Below are 19,197 nucleotides of genomic sequence, written 5' to 3'. Positions count from 1 at the left end.
CAGATTCCACCATTGCAACTTCCAGCCATCTCTAATCCGAGCCTTTTGAATTCTTCCTCAAAATCAAGTTGCAAATTTGCTGAGAATAGACAAGCCTAGTTCTGTTTCCATCGCCAGCAGGAAATCGCATATGAACAGGCTGCCTCAAGGTGTTTCATCACTTCCTGTCCTAGCTGGGGAATGGAAGTGGAGAAACCTCACTGGAATATTTCCAAATCTGATAGAGGTTTGGTTCTAGTCTGGTTCTTAACATCTGGTTTTTGCTTTTATTTTTGCCCACTTCTCCTAAAGGCTCAGTTTTCAGGAAACTATGATCCAACAGCGCTTAAAGACTGCACATGCTGTGCTTCCCTGAACTGCATATTCTTCTCGGTCTTTTTTTTCATGGAAACTGTTAAAAAGGGAGGGCGGCACTTGATTATTTTCATGACATGCCAAAGCTGTCTATAGTCTCCTGTTCACAGGAGTCAGTGTAAGGGATGGTGCAAAGGGACTTCTGGAAGCAAAGGGAGGGCTGCCATGAGGTGTCATCTGGGAACATTGTTCCTCATTACCCCTCTCCCTGGTGTTGTGAGGAGCCCTCAATACCTGGCTGGACAGCAAGGCCTATTCCTTCTGCTCTGCATGTATCACAGGAGCAGAATTCTTGCTCAGGTGTTCCTAAAGCTGTGCAGCTGGAGCCTAAGGCAAGCACTTGCCTCCCCCTCACATGTTGAGTGGGAGTGCTAATCTGATCTGGCTTCAGGGGAATGGAGAGAAGATCTGTCAGCACCCCACTGAAGGCCTTCCCAGAGGGACAGAACAGGAGCTGCTTAAACCTTTATCCCCAAAGAGGGGAGAGGGAACATAAGTTTTGTAAAGGGACCTTTCAGCGTAACAAAAATAATGCTCTAATCATAGTGCTGCAGGCTGGGTACTCGCTGTTTTATTCAGCTGAACTACAAAATGTATGGTGGGGGAGGGAGAGACTGGGGTTGCCCACTGACTAATAGGTAGGAGAGAAGGTGGAGCGTGTCTCAACCCCTTAATACTCTGAATAATCCAGGTAACCCCATGCTGATTACTTTACTACAGTACAAGACCAGTCTCCTCACTCCCTTCTAGCTCCCAGATGGGAGAGAGCAAAGGAAGGAGGAAAGAAACATATGAGAGGTTAAATGTGGATGTGTTCTAAAAAGCAACTGTAAAAATAATGACAGGTTTCAGAGTATCAGCCGTGTTAGTCTGTATTCGCAAAAAGAAAAGGAGTACTTGTGGCACCTTAGAGACTAACCAATTTATTTGAGCATAAGCTTTCGTGAGCTACAGCTCACTTCATCGGATGCATAAGGTGCCACAAGTACTCCTTTTCTTTTTGTAAAAATAACATAAAGGGTGTTTTTTGTCAGCCCCACATCTTTAGCCTGGGATACGTATGTCAACAGTATTACCATCTCCAAGTGCTCAGGTATTATGAGTCAGTCCAGAAAATATCCTGAGATTTGAAGATATTGTTTATTTATTGCCTTCTGGGTCTGAGCCCCTGGGTTCATGTTTTCAAGCTTTTCTGTCTCACCAGGAGTGCTAGGAATAACCTTTTATTTTAAAATGAAAGCCAAGAGTTTCATGTGATCATGTGACTCCAGGGTTTGTGACTTTAAGAAAAACACAACATATTACAAGACTTGTGATAAAATTACATGCACTAGCAACACTGCATCATGCTCGGTTCTTTTTTTCTTGTGTTTTCTCATTGTTGGTAATAAACATTCAGCAGGCCAAATTATGTCATCAGTCACAGCTGTGCAACTTGGTTATCACTGAAGGCTTACTCTGAAGACATCTGTACAAACCTGTTGCTTTCAGGGTGCTTGCATAGGTGAAATTGATTGGAATTTAGTAAACCGTTCTGTTGAGGATGCACAAGGAGCAACAGGATCCAGCTCACTTCCTCTTAAATGTGTTGGCTCTGCAGGCCTAGCAGGAATAAATAGCAGTACATACCTATTTTATCACTTGGGAAAACAAATGTGACTGAATATGCACAGGGAGAAGATCTGCTGGGTAAACGAGTGTGTGTGTGTGTGGGGGGGGGGTTATATAATCACTTTTCAGAACAGAATCAAACTTTAAAAGCTTCTAAAGAAATTGCACAAAGTTTGATGTGAAAATTTAGTCTTCCTGGGTGATAATCCAGGAAATTTGTGAGCTTGCTGTATTTCATGCAATGTCCTATTTTACTGATGGTATATAGTGGACCAACTCTGATCTCATTTACACTGCTTAGTGTTGAAGTCAGTGGAGTTACTTTGGGGTTACATCTGTCTAAATGAGATCAGAATCTGACCCACTGTATTTAATCTGCTGTGGAATCTGACGACTCTTTCTCAGCCTAAAGGATGCAGGGGTAAGAAAGAAACCTTTAATTATGATAAAACTAAGTTTGTGTGGTCAGACTTGTTTTCCAAATTATAAAAATATTTTCTGGCATCATTTACCAGTTTGTCTTGGTGTTAAGTTCTTCCTGTTAGGATATTTGACAAACATTAGTTGTTTTATTTAAAGCTATTTCAATATTTGTACAGGCTTACATTTAATGTTGCCCAAACGTCCTGCTTTTCAAAGACTGCTGATTCATGATAAATAAGGCCCCATTTTATTAAAATGGATTTATCATTAGCAATTAATTTTAGTTAAAAGGAATAAAGCAAACACATTAAAGTATCTAATTCTGCTTGACTTATGTGGCAGTGATTTATATAAAATACACATTGAAATTATTTAGCAATACTGCCCACATGTTTTTAAAGCTAAACATTAGGACATTGGTTAGGAATTTTATGAGGGAAAAAAAGCTGTGAAGTTCTTTAACTTTTAAAGTTTTTATAAAACAATGCATGTCTGGGATACAAAGGGTAAAAAACAGAAGCTAGAATACTGCAAATACCACATGTGTATATATAATGCACATGGTATATATTATATCATATGTCAGGGTGGAATGTCAATATACTGCTGTGCATCTCAAGGGAGTATTTAGCATAAGTTTTTGAATCTGTAAGACTCCTGTCTGAGGCTGCCTACACTACGTGTTAGGGGTGTGATCCCTCTGCGCACGTATACGTACTTTTGCCTGCTCTCATTAGTCTGGCATGAATATAAATAGCAGTGCAGCTGCAGGAGCACAGGTAGCAGCAGTGGAGGCATGGCTTAAGTGTGCTGAGTATCTACCCACTGGTTTCAGGTGGGTTTGTGCTCAGCATGGCTAAACCATGCCTCTGGTGCTGCTGCCCGTGCTACTATGGCTCCACTACTATTTGTGCGGGCGCTAGAGGGGTGAGAGCTAGTGAGAGTGTAGAGACATGACCAGGGAAATCCCAGCCTAGCTCGTAGTGTAATTATAGCCTGAAATTCCTCTCTAGCTCTTATTCTTCATACTAGGATATGATACCTTTGGGAGTCATGACTTCTCTAGTAGCAAAAACTGAACAGAGATGCAACAAAGCTGTAGCTCAAAAATAACAATGTTCACCTGGTTTTATACTTCAGCCAATAACCATCTTTTTTATGCTCTTGTAAAAGCTATTTTAATTCATCTACTACTCTCCAGCAGCTCCTACAACTTTCCCTTTTAAGATTCTCTTTTATCAGAGAAAATAATTTGATCATTCCCTAATAGTTATATATCCCTTTCTCTTTAGGTCATTCAGACCTGATTTTGTTCTTGTTCGACAACATTCATTCAGTATGGCTGAGAACGAAGACTTCCGTAACTTAATCATTGGAATGCATTATGCTGGTGTCCCCAGTGTCAACTCCCTAGAGTCAATCTATAATTTTTGCGACAAACCTTGGGTGGTAAGTGATACATTCATTATAAAGCTTAGAATGTAGATTCCTGGTGCAAAAAATTAAATGGTTATTTTCTTTTGAGTTCCTAGTTGTGGTAATTTAAGTTCCAAGCCATCAAGTCACTCCTCAGAGTGGCTGACCTGCAATGAAAAGGGTAGAAAGCAAACAAGCTGCATTTCTGAATTTCACATTATGAATGAGCCAGTGTAGGAGGAGTAAAGACTGAGAAAATATTCAAAATAATGAAATAAAGGTGAGGAAACTGGCTGAAAACCCACATGCTGCTAACATCCTCCCTCAATTGAGGAGGATGTGTTTATTCACAGCTTCTTCTGGGAAAAGTGAGTTCAGAATTTTTTTCATACTTGTGGTTTTTAACATAATCTAAGCTAACTTCTTAACCATTGTTTTCTTTCTACTTGTGAATGCTTTTTAGGCAGTGCTCTAGCAAGGAAATATGAAGCTATTAGCTACCTTGTTTTGAAAGCTCTTTTCATAATTTTGTAAGTACTAACGAGGAGTCAGATTTTGCCCTCAGTTACACCTAGGGCAATTGCTGGGGCCACTTGTGTTTTGGGAGTTCTCGTATACAAACCAGATCTGTCCATACTTACACTTATCCAGGCCTGTCAGATCCTCGAAGGTTCTGTTTAAGTTTCCTTTATAACCACATAGGGGATAAAGGAGAACATGGTTCTCTTTTTGGTGCAGCACAGTCAGAGCAGAGCCTACAGAGCTGTGTGTTAGGCAGTGATATTGACTTAAAATATATTGTTGTAAAAGGCTCATTTGAGATTGAAGCATAAGAAGATTACGGAGGGTGTAATTACTTTCCTTTTCATTGTAGAGTCAATGGCCCAATAGCTAATAAAACTTTCAAGACTACTGTGGGTTATAAATAGTAAGTGATTCACAAGTTTTTCCTCTGAAATAGGAGGAGGAAGCATACACCTGACAACCTATTTTTTCCATTGAGGGAAAGTTTTACTCTAGTCCTCATAACTGCCCTCAATATTTTTATTTTTAACATTTTCTAAGAAAGGCCTTCCAAAAAAAATGACCTGCCATTACCGTACACAGCACACAGCTAATTTTATAACATTTTATGCTGTGATAAAAGCAGGCACCCCATAATTGAGAGGTTATTTACATTGCTGCACATGTTATTTTAATGCATCTGTTATTTTCTGCTCTGTGTGGCATTTCTTAATGCTTTGATTCATCTTATGCAATAAAGCTGGGCAATGAGGCAAAATCAGTAGCATTAATATGCAATAATGGTGTAATAAAATGTTAATGAATAATAGCTCATTGTAATCTCCTCCTAGTGCTGTTAGAGCTTTGAGGGGTTTGAAATATTTAGGTATGCACTGAGCTTGGCAAGCCAGGGGAAAGCTTTTGTAAACACAGTGTGCTGGACTTTCAGATGACTGTGTTCTTTCTTCCAACAAAAGGGAAAGATTTCTGTTGCTCGTAGCTGATCTTGTCTCTTGTAAAGAATCAGCAGGGAGCTTTTGCTAATATGAGTCTGATCATGTCCATAACAGCCAGGAATTATTTGAACCCTTATTCTAGTAAATTCCAAATACTATGTTAAAACAAATGTCAAGTTGCACATTTGAAACTAAAAGATCTCAGTCATGTTGCACATACTGCTTGTTTAATAGTGTGCCTATTACAAGACAAATAATAAAGCTACAGAAACTATGTCATATTTAGTCTGAGTCACTTCAGGCATTTGATATAAAGAATTTCCAAACATTGTTATAACATTGAGGTAGTGACGCAATAGGCAATAATGAGATGGCACTTCTCTTCTAAATCCCGTTTTTTTGATTCTCAGAAAATTACCTTTTTGGCTGAAGTTTCCCATACTAGTCTCAGCCCAGAAATAAATGCTTTTAGAAAAATGACATTAAAATATTTTTCAGCTGATTTTTTTACTTTTATTTGAATGTGGAGGAGAATTTATTTCCCTTTCTAAATGTTGATAACCAACAGATGTCTGTGTTTTAAATTTTGAAACCTGGTCTGTACATAGCCCACAGTAATGCATCTCTCAGAGATGACCATTTAGAAATAAGTAAGTTAATGACATTTGAAAATGTCAGACTGATCACGTATATTCAGCTAGTTTCCTTACCTTAATCATCTACGATAAGCTGCTGCTGAAAAGCTGTTTTCACTAAAATGCATGACTGAGGGGATGATTTGAACCGATAGACATTTCTATACATGTAGTTTATATGCTATCTAAAAAGTGTGGATGGTTTATATGAGCATAGCTCAGTGGCCTTGTCCTACATCAGTTACCCTCCTTAACTTCCTCTCAGTTCCTTATATATATGATACTCTTTATGTATCATAGGCATGAAAGGAGGAACAGCCCAACTCCCAGAATCTCAATCACATATCATAGAATATCTGGGTTGGAAGGGACCTCAGGAGATCTAGTCCAACCCCCTGCTTGAAGCAGGACCAATCCCCAATTTTTGCCCCAGATCCCTAAATGGCCCCCTCAAGGATTGAACTCACAACCCTAGGTTTAGCAGGCCAATGCTCAAACCACTGAGCTATCCCTCCTATGCCCATGTGTGTTACAGTGCATCTGCTGAATCACTTCTACAAGCAGAAGACTAATATGAGCTGTTAAAGATTTTGGAAATGTTTTTACTTTAAAGAAAGCTCTTCAATATCTAGGCTCATGCACCTGCCAACACTCCCTTTTGTTAGGACCATAGACACACACTTTAGTTAAACTTTCATACTGACTCAGTTAAACCATCCACAAGGTGCATGAGTAGTATTCTGTTCTGTTAGCCTTCTGTCTTAATATCCAGCTTGTAGATTTATAGCATAGAATAAGGAAATTGGAGAAAAAGATAGAACTAATCTAAAAATGAAATGAAAGGGGAGAACTATGCTATTTGGAGTAGATGTTGTACATCTATAATCAAGAATATTTTTCCTAAATTCTTGCCCTTCCCATTTTGGCTTACATATTAGATTAAAAATGATAATGTAAAGTACATTCTGATCATTTGGATTGTATTTTACATTTATTTTTAATCTTAATTTATAGTAAACACTGTTCTATATCTAAATGTGTGTGTTCAATAGTGACGATTGCCCATGCAAACTCTGAGATCATTTTTGCGAGTGTAATTGCATATGTATCATTATGTAAGGATGGCCATACCATTTACTGTATATAAACCCTCTCTGTATTGCCCCATTTAGGAAAGACCTTCAGGACAATTAACTTGCTAATACCAGTGAGCAAGCAATCTTATGAAAATTATTCATAGAAAAATTATATAAAAGTTCAAGAGTTTAATATAAAATTATAAACCAGATGTCCAGGTCTAGCCATCAGTCACAGTCTTCATTAACAATTGATGGGAAATAGACTCAGCCTGCCCGAGCAAAGCCTGAGGTAATTTATTTAGCAAAAAGTGGTTTCTAATGGAGTCTGGAAACATCCAGTGATTGATAACAGGATACAGGCAATGTATTTTAAGTCTGGCACAGGATGATAGTGTCTGGTGGCTGGTTGGTCTATGGCAAAGCACTCGATTGTCAGAGTGCAGTTTCTAATGAACCACACAAAATCTCCATCACAATTGGTTTTAATTACTACCCTTGTTGGCAGTCCTAATAGTCCAGCAAAAAACTGAATATAATTGGGGGGGGCAAAAATACCCTCTGAGCCATAAAGGTTGTCATTCAAAAACCTGAGTTTATGCACCTTGATGGAGCAGTACAGGGGAAGCTAGTACTGCTGATAACCTTAATTTCCCTGTTCTGGACATTGAAAGAAATTCAGTTAATAGACTTATTTGGTCACTGGTGCTGTCAGTCTGGCACTGTTCATTAGCCTTAAATTGATTTCAAAGTCAAAGTGAAAATAAAGAAACTAACCAAGCTGAAAACTGCGCAGTTGACAGTCTGACTTGGATTCAGTCTATTAGATCAAAAATTGAGACACTTTCCCTGGGGTGCATCTTGAATGGGATAACACCAAACTGGCTGGAAAGAGCAATACTTGTAATCCCAAATAAGGAGGCATACACTTCCCTGAGAATCTAAGTATTTTCCCAGCCTGAGAGAAGTTATAGTTTTCCAGGCTTTCTGACTGGAATGTGTGAAGCTCAATTTGGAACGATTTCTTTCCGTTGCTCTTACCTGGCTTGATCTAGAAGGTGAAAAGGGCCTCTACTTCTGTCAAAACCCTCCTGTTTACTTATGAAGGATTTAAATTCGTGATATAGTATGATTGCATCGGATGACTGTCCAGGAATGAATTGGTGAAATTCCTGAGGTATAGATTCCTTTGGAGTGGCCAGAACTTTATAGCAAAAATCTTGGTCGATGGCACTGATAATGTTCTGAATATTTGATTTTGAGCCATAAGAGATGCTGTCAAGGCTGATACCCCACTCTGGCACTTCGAGTGCAGAAGGTGGGAGCCCACAAGTATTCTAAAAATTAATACTGGCCACTCCAGGCTTGTGTTAAACTCCCAAGGTTACAGCTTCTCTCTGACCTTGGAAGGGTAGATTCTGCCACCACCCAAATGCAAAAAAACCCTTTGAACCCAGGAAGGCGCACTTGGAAATTCCTCCCCATAGGGTACCCTCAAACCCTTTCACGCACACCCCCATGGGGAAGAGCCAAGAAAGAAAAAAAGGAAATCAGCTGTTGCCACCAGCTAATTAAACAATATATGCACAAACCTCTCAGGACACAAAAAACCCAATCCTGTTCTTAAAAAGGGTACATTTTATTAAAAACAAGAAGAAAGAAAATACATCTGGAACTTAAGCTATTGCTAGATTTTAAAAAGAGCAAATATAATAATTAAGCTTCAAGAATGTTTTTTTTTAGGTCTAGCTTAATGGTTACAAGCAAAACAAAAGCTTTTTAGGGGTTAGCACAGAGGAGTCCACAAGCCTTACAGAAATAAAAGAGATAAGCCTAATTGCATCTTCCTAAACATTTCCTGATCTACTTACATATCGGGGGTTTCCAATAAGTAGTTTCTAGGTATGATTTGATGATTTTTCATACCTTGTGCAAGCTTCTTACAGCATTGCTGCCCTGTGTCTTCTCTCTGGAGAGAACAACAACAGGCAGACAAAGGGAGAGTATTTTCCCAATTTTTAAAAGTTCTAGCCCTCCTATCGGCTCTTTTGGTCAGGTGCCCACTGCCTTCCTTTTACCTATGGTCTTTTTTAACCCTTTACAGGGAAAGCAAGTAGAGAACAGCTACTAACAGGGATTTTTGTAGCTAACTGGCTGGCTGGGTGTCCATAAAAGGGATCTACCCAGCCCCCCTTCATTTATCACAGATGCCAACTCAGATTGGAACAGATCTCACCTTACCTTCAAGAAATTCCACCAAGGTTTCTGGAGTCCATTTGTAGTTGGAATTTGTATGCCAATTGTGACTGGGAATGGCTGATCCTGGGATTGAAAAAACTTACCAAGCACTTTATACTCTATGACTGCTGGAGGGTGTTCTCCAGTTGTAGAAAAGGTGAGGTCAGGAGAAGAACACCAAGGTCCATCTTTTGCTATGGAAAGGGGCTGCTGCTTTGGATCATGTAGAAGCTGCAGGTTGACTATTTACTCCTGGGGGAATTCTGCGCCACTGTACATGCGTAGAATTTACGTCCCCCACAGATTTCTTTGCTTCCCCACAGAAAAATGACTTTCTGACAGGGAAGCAAAGGGAAGCCACAAGAGTGGTCATACGACCCTCCCCAGCAGTATCTTCTGGATGCCCAGGGCAGCTGGCAGAGAGATAAATCACTGTAAGGCAGGGGGTGGGACTGGGGATGACCTGGCTGGTGGTTCCTACCCTGTGCTGGGCTCATCTGCTAGTCCTGGCTGGGCTGGAGAGGACAGGACTTCCTCTTCCGCTGCACAGCATCTGGGGCTTTGTCAGATCCACCCCCAGATTTCTCCCCCCGGCTCTAGGAAGCTCTGAAAACTGCCCTCCCCACATTTCCTGTACGTATTGCTCCTCAGCTGCAGGGGGAGGGATCCCTGTACAGGGAGCTGCTCCCCCATCTGCCAAACCCTCATATATCCAGACCCCCTCGTATCTAGATCCTTCTGCTGAGCCTCACTCCCCACACACCCAGAACCCCCTCTGACAAGCCCCATTACCCCTGCACCCTGCAATGAGCCACCCACACCGAAATCCCCATCCTACAAAGCCCCAACCAGCTGCACCTGGACCCCCACCTTACTGAGCCCCAGCCAGTTGCACCTGGATCCCCACCCCACTCTCCCAGCATCTGAATCCTCCCCCACTGAGCTCCCCACACCCAGACCCCCCTGCCGAGCTCTGTCCCCGCCCCACACCCAGACCCCCCTGCCGAGCTCTGTCCCCGCCCCACACCCAGACCCACCCTGCTGAGCCCCAACCACCTTCACCTGGACCCCACTGCAGAGTCCCATTACCATTGCATACAGAACCCCCCCAAAAAAATCCTTGTGCATCCAGATCCCCCCTGCACCCGGATCCCCCACTGAGCCACTTGCATCCAGATTGCCCCACACACAACCCTCTCAACAGGATCCCCCCACACTAAGCCCGTCCACACTTGGATCCTGCCCTGCTGAGCCTGCCTGCCCACACCTGATGCACCTGGCACAGAGGGGCAGGGCCCTGGGGTGTTTCTGGGGCAGGCCCAGTCCTTGTGCTGTGTCAGGTTTGGGTTCAGCCTTGCCGCTGAGTCTGTGTCCCAGGGGGAGCTGCACAATGATCTCCCACCTCTGTGCAGCCAGTGGCCTGTGCTCCCCAATGGCATGCTGGAGCTTCCACATTTATTTGACAAATAACATTTGCAGAATTTTAAAATACTGGGTGCATAATTTTTAATTATGCCCTCAGGAGCAACTATTGATGCCTACTCTTGTAGCCTTACTCCATCTACATCATCATCGGGGTAACGCCAGTGGGCTTGGTGTGAATTAAAATTTCCTGAATAGCATCTACATCATCATCGGGGTAACTCCAGTGGGCTTGGTGTGAATTAAAATTTCCTGAATAGGCTGGAGGTCCAGAGAAGGTTGGTAAGACAAGAGTTAGCCAGTTGACAGATGGAAGTTTATAGACGTTGATAAGAGTCAGGTCCTTTACCTTTAGCCTTTTGATAACAATATTTGCACCTGATGATGAGACTGAAGTTGCTGGAATTCCTTCTCAGACATAGGATGCCATCCCATACTCATACTGCCTATGATTGAGGTGAGACTACAGCAAAGCCAGGAATTGATAGTTGAGTGTCAATAGTAGATTGTGCTTCCTGAAGTAAGATGATATATGCTTCGTGTTCTGTGGCTAACTGGTGGATGAAATCAATTGAGCAGAGATTCTAATCTCGGCAAGAGAGAGAAGACCTATTCATAGCAAAATCCATCACATCACAGCTGGTGGCTAATGGCAGAGCTCCTAATCAAGATAGTTTTCAGTCATGCAGTTAAAATTATGGTTGCTGAGATATGGCAGGCTTGGAATGTGGATGCGAACCTGATGGCTCCTTTTATTGATCAAGAGCTTGACCTGGCTATACATCAATTGTAGCCCAACAAGGCTCCTGGTCTAGATAATATCAAGAATGTGTCGGCCTCTCACTTTAGGCCAATCACCAAAAGCCGGCTGCTTCAATTTCTGAATCATTGTACATAGGATTGCTGCAGCTCAGAAATCTGGTGCAGAGCAAAGGTCATAGCTGTTTCCAAGCCAGGGAAACAATTGACAGACCCAAAGGGCTACTGGTTGGTTTCTCTGCTGTATGTTACCTACAAGCTGATGGAGAGACTAATCCTGCTGTGATTAATGTGGTAGTCAATCATCAGCTGCCTTGCATTCAGACTGGATTCAGAAGGGGATGATGCACCCAAAATCAGATACTATGTCTGACACAACACATAGAAAACGCATTTGAGTCAGGAAAGAAAGTTGGTACAATCCTTACAGATCTGATGGCAGCCTACTATCCTGTGTGACATGTCAGGCTGATGGCCAAGCTGCTGCAAGTTTTTCCTTGTAAGCCTATAGCGTAGTTCATCTAAGAAATCATTAGAAACCGAAGCTTCCTCTTGCAAGTTGGGGATAAAATCAGTTGTCTTAAATGTCTCCACAATGGCCTTACTTAGAGTTCAGTTTTGGTTCCCATTTTGTTCAACGTATACACTTATGACCTTCCTGAAATGCAGGCCAAGAAATATGTGTACGCTGATGCCATCTGTATTGGGTGACACTAGAAACAATTTCCATAGGATTGAAGGGCATCTCAGTCAAGACATGGTGACAGGTTTCAGAGGGGTAGCCATGTTAGTCTGTATCAGCAAAAACAATGAGGAGTCCTTGTGGCACCTTAGAGACTAACAAATTTATTTGGGTGTAAATTTGTTAGTCTCTAAGGTGCCACAAGGACTCCTTGTTGTTTTAGTTAAGACATGGGCATTTTGACCATTTTTTTCTAGCAGTGGAGATTAATTCTTAATGAAACCAAAACAGTGGCAACTACTTTCCATCTAAACAGCCGTCTTACCAATGGATCCATCTCGATCTGTGTACAAGGATGGTTACTGCCATTCCAACCAGTTGTCACATACTTGGGAATAAAACTTGACATTATCAGCCTCAACTGGAACACCTGAAAATGAAGATCTCTTCCTCTACTGCCTTGATATGAAAACTATTAGGAACCTCCTGGGGAGCAGACCCTTCGGTGCTCCACACATCTGATTTGGCTCCAAAGTTTGCTCTGACCGAGTATTGCTGCCATGCTCAGTTTGTTAACACAGAGCTGAATGTGGCCACTTGTATCATTAGCAGCTACTTGACGTGTACATCAATCTCCGGTTTGTATGTGCTAGCGCACATGGCTCCACCAGTCCTTCAACGAGATGCTATTGCTGTTAAGTCTGCGATGGATGAAACCAACCTAATACATCTTGGATTGACTGAAGACCCATTTTCATACAGGAAACAACATGTAGCACCAACTGAAAGGTCTGTTCGTATTCAGAGAAGGAACCTCATTCCTGTCAACTAGGATGTGTGTAACACCATGGCTGATCTCTCAACACCCATTTGGTATGGCAGCTCGCATACTCCTGGGGAAGAGTACTGCTGGCCCTTTACTTGCCTCCTTATCCATTTGATTGTAGATCCTGGACAGGCACAACTCTCTGGTTCATCTGGAGTTGCTGCAACTATGTTCTGGCTTGGCCTGGTTTTCTCTCCACGCTGTGACCGTATGGCAGCATTGCAGAACCTGATCTGTCCCTTACTTAAATTCCCATAATCCCACGGTATCTCTCCTTTCCTCAAATTCCTGATTTCACAGTGTCTTTGTCTATCAGTGATGTGCTGGCCGCTGCTTCCCACAGCTCCCATTGGCCAGGAATGGCAAACCATGGCCACTGGGAGCTGTGGGCGGCCGTGCAAATGTAAACAAACTGTCTGGTGGCCCGCCAGCAGATTACCTTGATGGTCCGCAGGTTGCCCACCACTGATCTAGCTGAATCAATCTACAATCCTATCTATAACGTTATAGCTAACTTGTTCTATTTTGGACTGAGCGAGCTGGTATTTCTCTGATTTAATGCACAGTAATTAATTTTCTGAGGTGTTCATTATTATTGATACTGGTCTGGCCATGAGAAAACAGGAATTAACGGAAATTGTGACAAATCTCTGAAGTGACTCTATGCCTTACAATATAATCAAGATGAATTACAACTCCAGGGAGCCATGCCAGATCAGATGTCTTATTATCTGATCGCTGCAGACAGCCCAAAGGACAACCTCTTGAACCCGAACAGACCTTCATAAGTGATAAAGGCTGTTAGCCCTACCCTTGGGTTCAAACGTCATTTGCACATATTGCTGGCATAGATCCAACTTTGCAAAGCCATGGAGTCATCAGACTGATCTGTTATGTGGTCAACCATACTGCATGCAATTGGTCCCAGTGCAGTAAAATTATACAAAATTCACAACTGGTTGAGTTAGTAGAATGCAAACCTCTGAGCTAGTTAGATAGGAATGCTAGTTTTAATATCCATAGCCCCTGTGCCACTTCAAATCAGGATAATTATGTATGTCCCTACAAGTATTTAATTTGTTAAACCCTGGCTATCTAACACTAATTACGTGCATTGCAGCAGCTGGATTGCCACTTTTGGGTTCAGACAAAAGGGATGAAAATTTTAACAATTAAAAAATTAAGGAACTGTTGTGGTTGTGTGGTCCATACTTATAAACTTTCCAGAGAAAAGGAACATCTGTACATGAATTATAGTAGGTATAATCCTACAATGGCTGTTCTGTTTTCTTTACAGTGAAGGTAAAATATGGCAGCTCCTGTGATTGCGAGTGGAGCTGTTGTCAATTACATTCTGCCCTTTGATGGTGTATCTTGCAAAAGCTATGTAAAAATGGCTGGTGCTGGAAAAATGTCTCAGGTCTGTTAATAAATTAATTACACATTCACCCCTCTGGAAGGGATGACATAGATTACAACACAATAGCAAGCTCTACAATAAATGCGTGAGAGTATGATCTTAATTAGCAGCTGCTAGGCAGGCAGGTTCTGGCAATAATTATTGGATTTAGCTTGAGATGCTGAATTGAAGTGCCCTGCAAATGGAAGTCCATGTAGTATGTCATCCCACTGCATAATTACAGTGTTATGGAAGATGATCCCTCCTTTTATGGGTGCACCCTGAAAAGTCTGGAAACCCTGGTTATTGGAGGTAGTTACTATGTGCCAGAAATTGTTTCTGCTTTCAGAGTTTCTTCTGGGGCATGTAAGAGCTGCCAAAAGTGGAAGAAATGTCCCAGTTACCACTTTCAACATATTCTAATGAAAACAGAACTGATACTATTTGAATCTGCAGAACTGATGCAGTGTGACATCCTCTCAAACCTCTAAATTGTCTGTATTTGGCCACTGAGTAATGTGAATGTTTGTGCCCACAAGTAAGAAGCATTCTCTGATGTCATATTGCAAGACAATGAAATGAGCACAATAAATGTCACAGGCTAAAGTCCTGTTAATGGCTATTAGTTACATTGTTCAGTTAGAGAATGGAAAAGAGTCTGAGACTGACATAAATTGAGTTATGAGCATAGATCTAGATCAGATTTAATATAAATTCATTTGGTACAGTCAAAAATATGAGGAGAGTTGTGATAATGTTGCCTGCCATCTACTTTACCAAAATATTAAATTAGAAAAAAAGATACCACTAGTGGTCAACAGTTGGAAAAGGACAGAATTAAAACCCAGAATGCAAACTATATCAACATTATTTTTTAAGGTAACAGGAAACTGAAAGCTCTTGGCATTATATGTCTAGCGACCTAGATGGGAATCAAGCTTGTACAAAAATACCTGTAAAGATCAGTCCAGCTTCATTTGCTTCCTTGCAGGAAGTTATTGTTACTAACCTTCTTAAATGTCGGGAAAGCTTCTAGGAACACTTCGTTAGGGCAAAACTTATTTCTTTTCAGCCTTGTAATTAATCTGAAATCCGAAATCCTAGCTGATGAAACGTGCTTTATTTTCCAAGGAAGTGCTGGTTGTGGCTTTTACTTTTGCCATAATTGTATTCCATTAAAAGAGATGTTTACTACTCAGATAAATTTTGCAAACCTCATGTGTTTCTGTCCTCATCTTTGCAAGTATGTGGCCATGCACCCTGTTAACAAGTTTGTTGACATGTTTTTTCCTTCATTGCTCTTATTGCCAAGCTTGCTTAACTCCGTGTCTCCACGTGTTGCATTTTGCCCTGCATCTCTTCTGCAGAGCATTTTCTTGTCTCTGCTTTCATGTCTCTTCCCGCTGAGCACTCTCTAATTCCACATCTTTCTCTCTTTTCATGGGCTATTTTAAGTGCTTTTTATTTCCTGTGTGTAATATTACTGTATTTTCCCTCTCCCTGTCTCCCCTTTCTGGATGTCTCACGATTAAAAGTTTGAGCTCTCATGCCTTTTTCTATTGAAAAGTCTGTACTCTGATAATCTAAGCAGCAGGTTGGCACGGAACTTGGAGGCACTCCGCAGGGAGAGAATTGAGTTGTGTTCATTCCAGCTTCCTGCTGACCTCCATTGTTGAAGCTATGCTAAATAGGCAGAACTCAACCGTACAGATAAGTTTCAATCTTGTGTCACAGTATCTATTGGAAGATATAAAGCACAGCGCTAAAAAATGAATGTGCATGGAGGAAAAAAGCATTTTTAAAACACTCTCTTGCAAATGTGCTTTTATCATGGACTTTTCATTGCTATTTCAGGCCTATGACTAAAACCATAAAACATAAATCCTTTACCAGGTATCCATCGCTGTTTATGGAGAATTCTGTGCTCAGTTCTCATTAACAAAAACAGGAATTGTGCATGAACTCGAAACAATGAGCCAGAATCTGGCTGGCAGTTGTACCTATATATATATGCCAGCAAATCTTAATTAGAGAAGGGCCAGGGTAGAAAATGTCTACCCTAATTCTGGCTTCCACTCAAACCTGAGAAAGAAGAGCCTCTCTTGAAGCGCTCCACAACTAAAATTTGAGAGCGATTTCAGGGCAGGGCAGTCAGGTGTTTTATTGCCTAAGATCTTGACTCAGCACTGAGCTCTGTACGTCCACTGCCCCTTCCATGCTGGTAGGAATAATCTGCTTGGTGGGGGAGCTGGGAGTCCCGACTGGAGGGAGCCAGAATGGGAAAGCACATTAATCCTGGCAAAGCAGGGGGGGGGTTGGTGGCCATTTAGTTATGTTTTAGGGAGCAGCTATACCAAGACCAGCTCCCCTTGACTCACCACCAGCAACACCAGGAACCAGAGGCTCCATCTTACTTCTCCTCACGCAGTAAAGCACTTATGTCCCTGCATTCCAAGGTTGTCAACATTGTGGCAAAGCTGCCAAGGTTTGTGCAGCCACATATGATGATGTACCATCATAATGTGTTAATTTGCATGGTGGCTAATAAATTTGCATAGAACCATGTATTTGTTCTTTAAAAAGAGCTGTGCGGATTTAGTGCTGGTGAAAGGTGCAGACCTATGGAATGCAGTCCTCTCTTTATCTATAGGGCAGCAGCAGGACAAGTTTCCCACACATGCTGTCCTGTCAGCATGTCTGTACCCTGATCTCAGGGGAACTTTCTCTAGGGGATAAAAGATATATTCAGGTTCAAGGGCCAGTGCAATTTTTGGCCTCTTGTACCATCTACCAGTTAGGGAAAAGCATGGTGGCTGGTTTGTGTTGTAGGAGCTGAAAATAAGACCTACCAAACTCATCTTATATAGGGGGGTTACGAAACATCATTTAGATGGGAACAGTTTTGAATCCCTACTGGGCTGGGCTTAAACATACACCAGTGACCTACAGATAAAAGAATCTGTGGTTCACTAGTAATGCACCTGTATGCTATATTACAAAGTCCTATAGATGGCTATCGCGTACCAAAAAGATGTTAAAAAAATTAAGATTATAAAATCAAGCAACAAAAATGTGGAAATACCAGAATTAAGGTTATCTTTCATCTTTAAATCTTCCCTCTTGTGTGATTGCAATATGTACATCATCATATGCTAATTTTAATTCTAGGATCTTTCAGATCTATAACCCAGGACTCCTCCTGCTAGATCTAAAGAGTAACTGGTAGACTTCTTGTGCAATAGAACAGAATGTTGGGTATCAGGATTTCTGGGTTCTGTGTTTGACCCTGGGAGTAATATTGTCTAGTGGTTAGAGCAGTGGTTACGGAAAATATGGCCAAGCAAACAGATTTGGCACATTCATTCCATTCTGAGAGGCAGTGTGGAAAAATGGGTGAGACTGCTTAGGTCTGGAATATTAGAAAGCTAGATTCTATTTCCAGTTTAGCCTGGAGTGCAACTTCTGAAGTTACCTTATTTGTAAAATGTGTGAAAGATGTTGCCTGCTTCTAGGGTAGGGGTATGAGGCATTGGTGCTAGTAATGGGGTTGTGAACTATCCGTGGTCTCTTGGCTGCGCACACCTTCCTGTAGGCTAAATTGCTTTTTTCCTTTGTGGCGCGTCTCTTTTTCTCTCAGGTTTTGGGTAAGCAAGGACTTAAGGAATTGATGCTATTAGAGTCATGAAAAGTGCTGAAGAAATTTGGGATTTTCCCGCAGTTTCGCTTTTCTATAAACAGGTTCCACTGTATTTGCCCCAGATTTTGGTGTGTGTTTTGCCAGTTCACTTCTGGGGCCATTGTATGCTATTTTTCCTTTTGCATTATGTATTCCTGACTGTCAGCTTCAGTTTTCCTAGTGTAAAGTTGTCCAGAAGGACAGTTCAACAATATGAAGGTGAAAAATTGTTAGGTTTTGTTGCTTAAAACAATATTAACCAGTGTGACTAGACCTTGATTTTGGTAGGATTTCTCTCTAAATATTGGTTTAAATACATAACCAGGAGCATGGTTACATTCAAAATAACAATATTTTTTCTCTGTGCTTTTGTTTACTTTGATAGTTCTAGTTGAACCTACTGTTGCAACAAAAGTGGAAATAAGACTGGTTTGGATATTGTGATCCTTCTTTACAACCAGTTTCATATTTCTGAAATATTTAGTATCATTTGAGGCTCACTGAAAACACTCGGGATCTTAAAACTGTGAAAATGCAGCTGCTGTCTGCACATTATTTTATTTTAATTTTACTTTAGTGCTGAAGCGGATCGCTCTTTTGTTTCCTTTGTTTGACAGAGGATTTAGGTTCTTTGGCTCTGTAGACTTGAAACACAATATTATTGTGCTAAGGCATTATCTATGTCATGATTACTGTCTCTTGAAGCTGAAGGCAGCACACTATGTACCTAGTTTTCTTGTTGGAGTCTTTGAAACCACTGAATATCATAAGAATCATTCAATGCAAATTAGAGCCTCAGTCTTTTCCTGTCATGTTGGTTTTTGTAGCAAGTAGTTGTCAGTCTCTGGGACTGACAATGGGAACTCTCACATCCATCTGCAGCTTCCGTTGTATTCAGCCATTCCAGTGGCAGAAAATGTATGCAAACTTTTAAAATTAGCTCCTACAAAAAACAAAACAAAGAAAATCACTGTATTCAAATAATGCTAAGGCTGAGACATACAACTATAAAAGCCTGGAACTGTCAAGCTATGATTGGCATCCACTTGTTGCTTTTATCTATTATTCCCTAGCTTTTATCTATTATTTCCTAGGATAGTGTTGCAGTTTACAACGTGCTGTAGGTACTAAACCGACATTGCCTGTCGGTTTCAGATCCCTGCAAGTTAAGGACAGACTTTGACTTTGCTTGCATTTGCAAATTCAGTATCAAAAAATAA

General features: G+C 41.2%; 1 protein-coding gene across 4 annotated transcripts in view; it reads left to right on the top strand.

Moving 5' to 3' along the window:
* Positions 1 to 19,197, top strand: part of SYN2 (synapsin II) — a 418,695-nt gene that overhangs the window by 222,116 nt on the left and 177,382 nt on the right. For all 4 annotated transcript variants that reach the window (XM_048857162.2, XM_048857163.2, XM_048857165.2 and 1 more), the window contains exon 4: positions 3,681 to 3,837. In XM_048857162.2, coding sequence (XP_048713119.1) covers positions 3,681 to 3,837 — 157 coding nt within the window. The remainder of the gene's footprint in view (positions 1 to 3,680; positions 3,838 to 19,197) is intronic.

Source organism: Caretta caretta, chromosome 7 (genome assembly GCF_965140235.1).
Source record: "Caretta caretta isolate rCarCar2 chromosome 7, rCarCar1.hap1, whole genome shotgun sequence".
Taxonomy (NCBI): Eukaryota; Metazoa; Chordata; order Testudines; family Cheloniidae; genus Caretta; species Caretta caretta.
The sequence above is the reverse complement of the archived record's forward strand: the minus strand, read 5'-3'. Positions and strand labels throughout refer to the sequence as shown.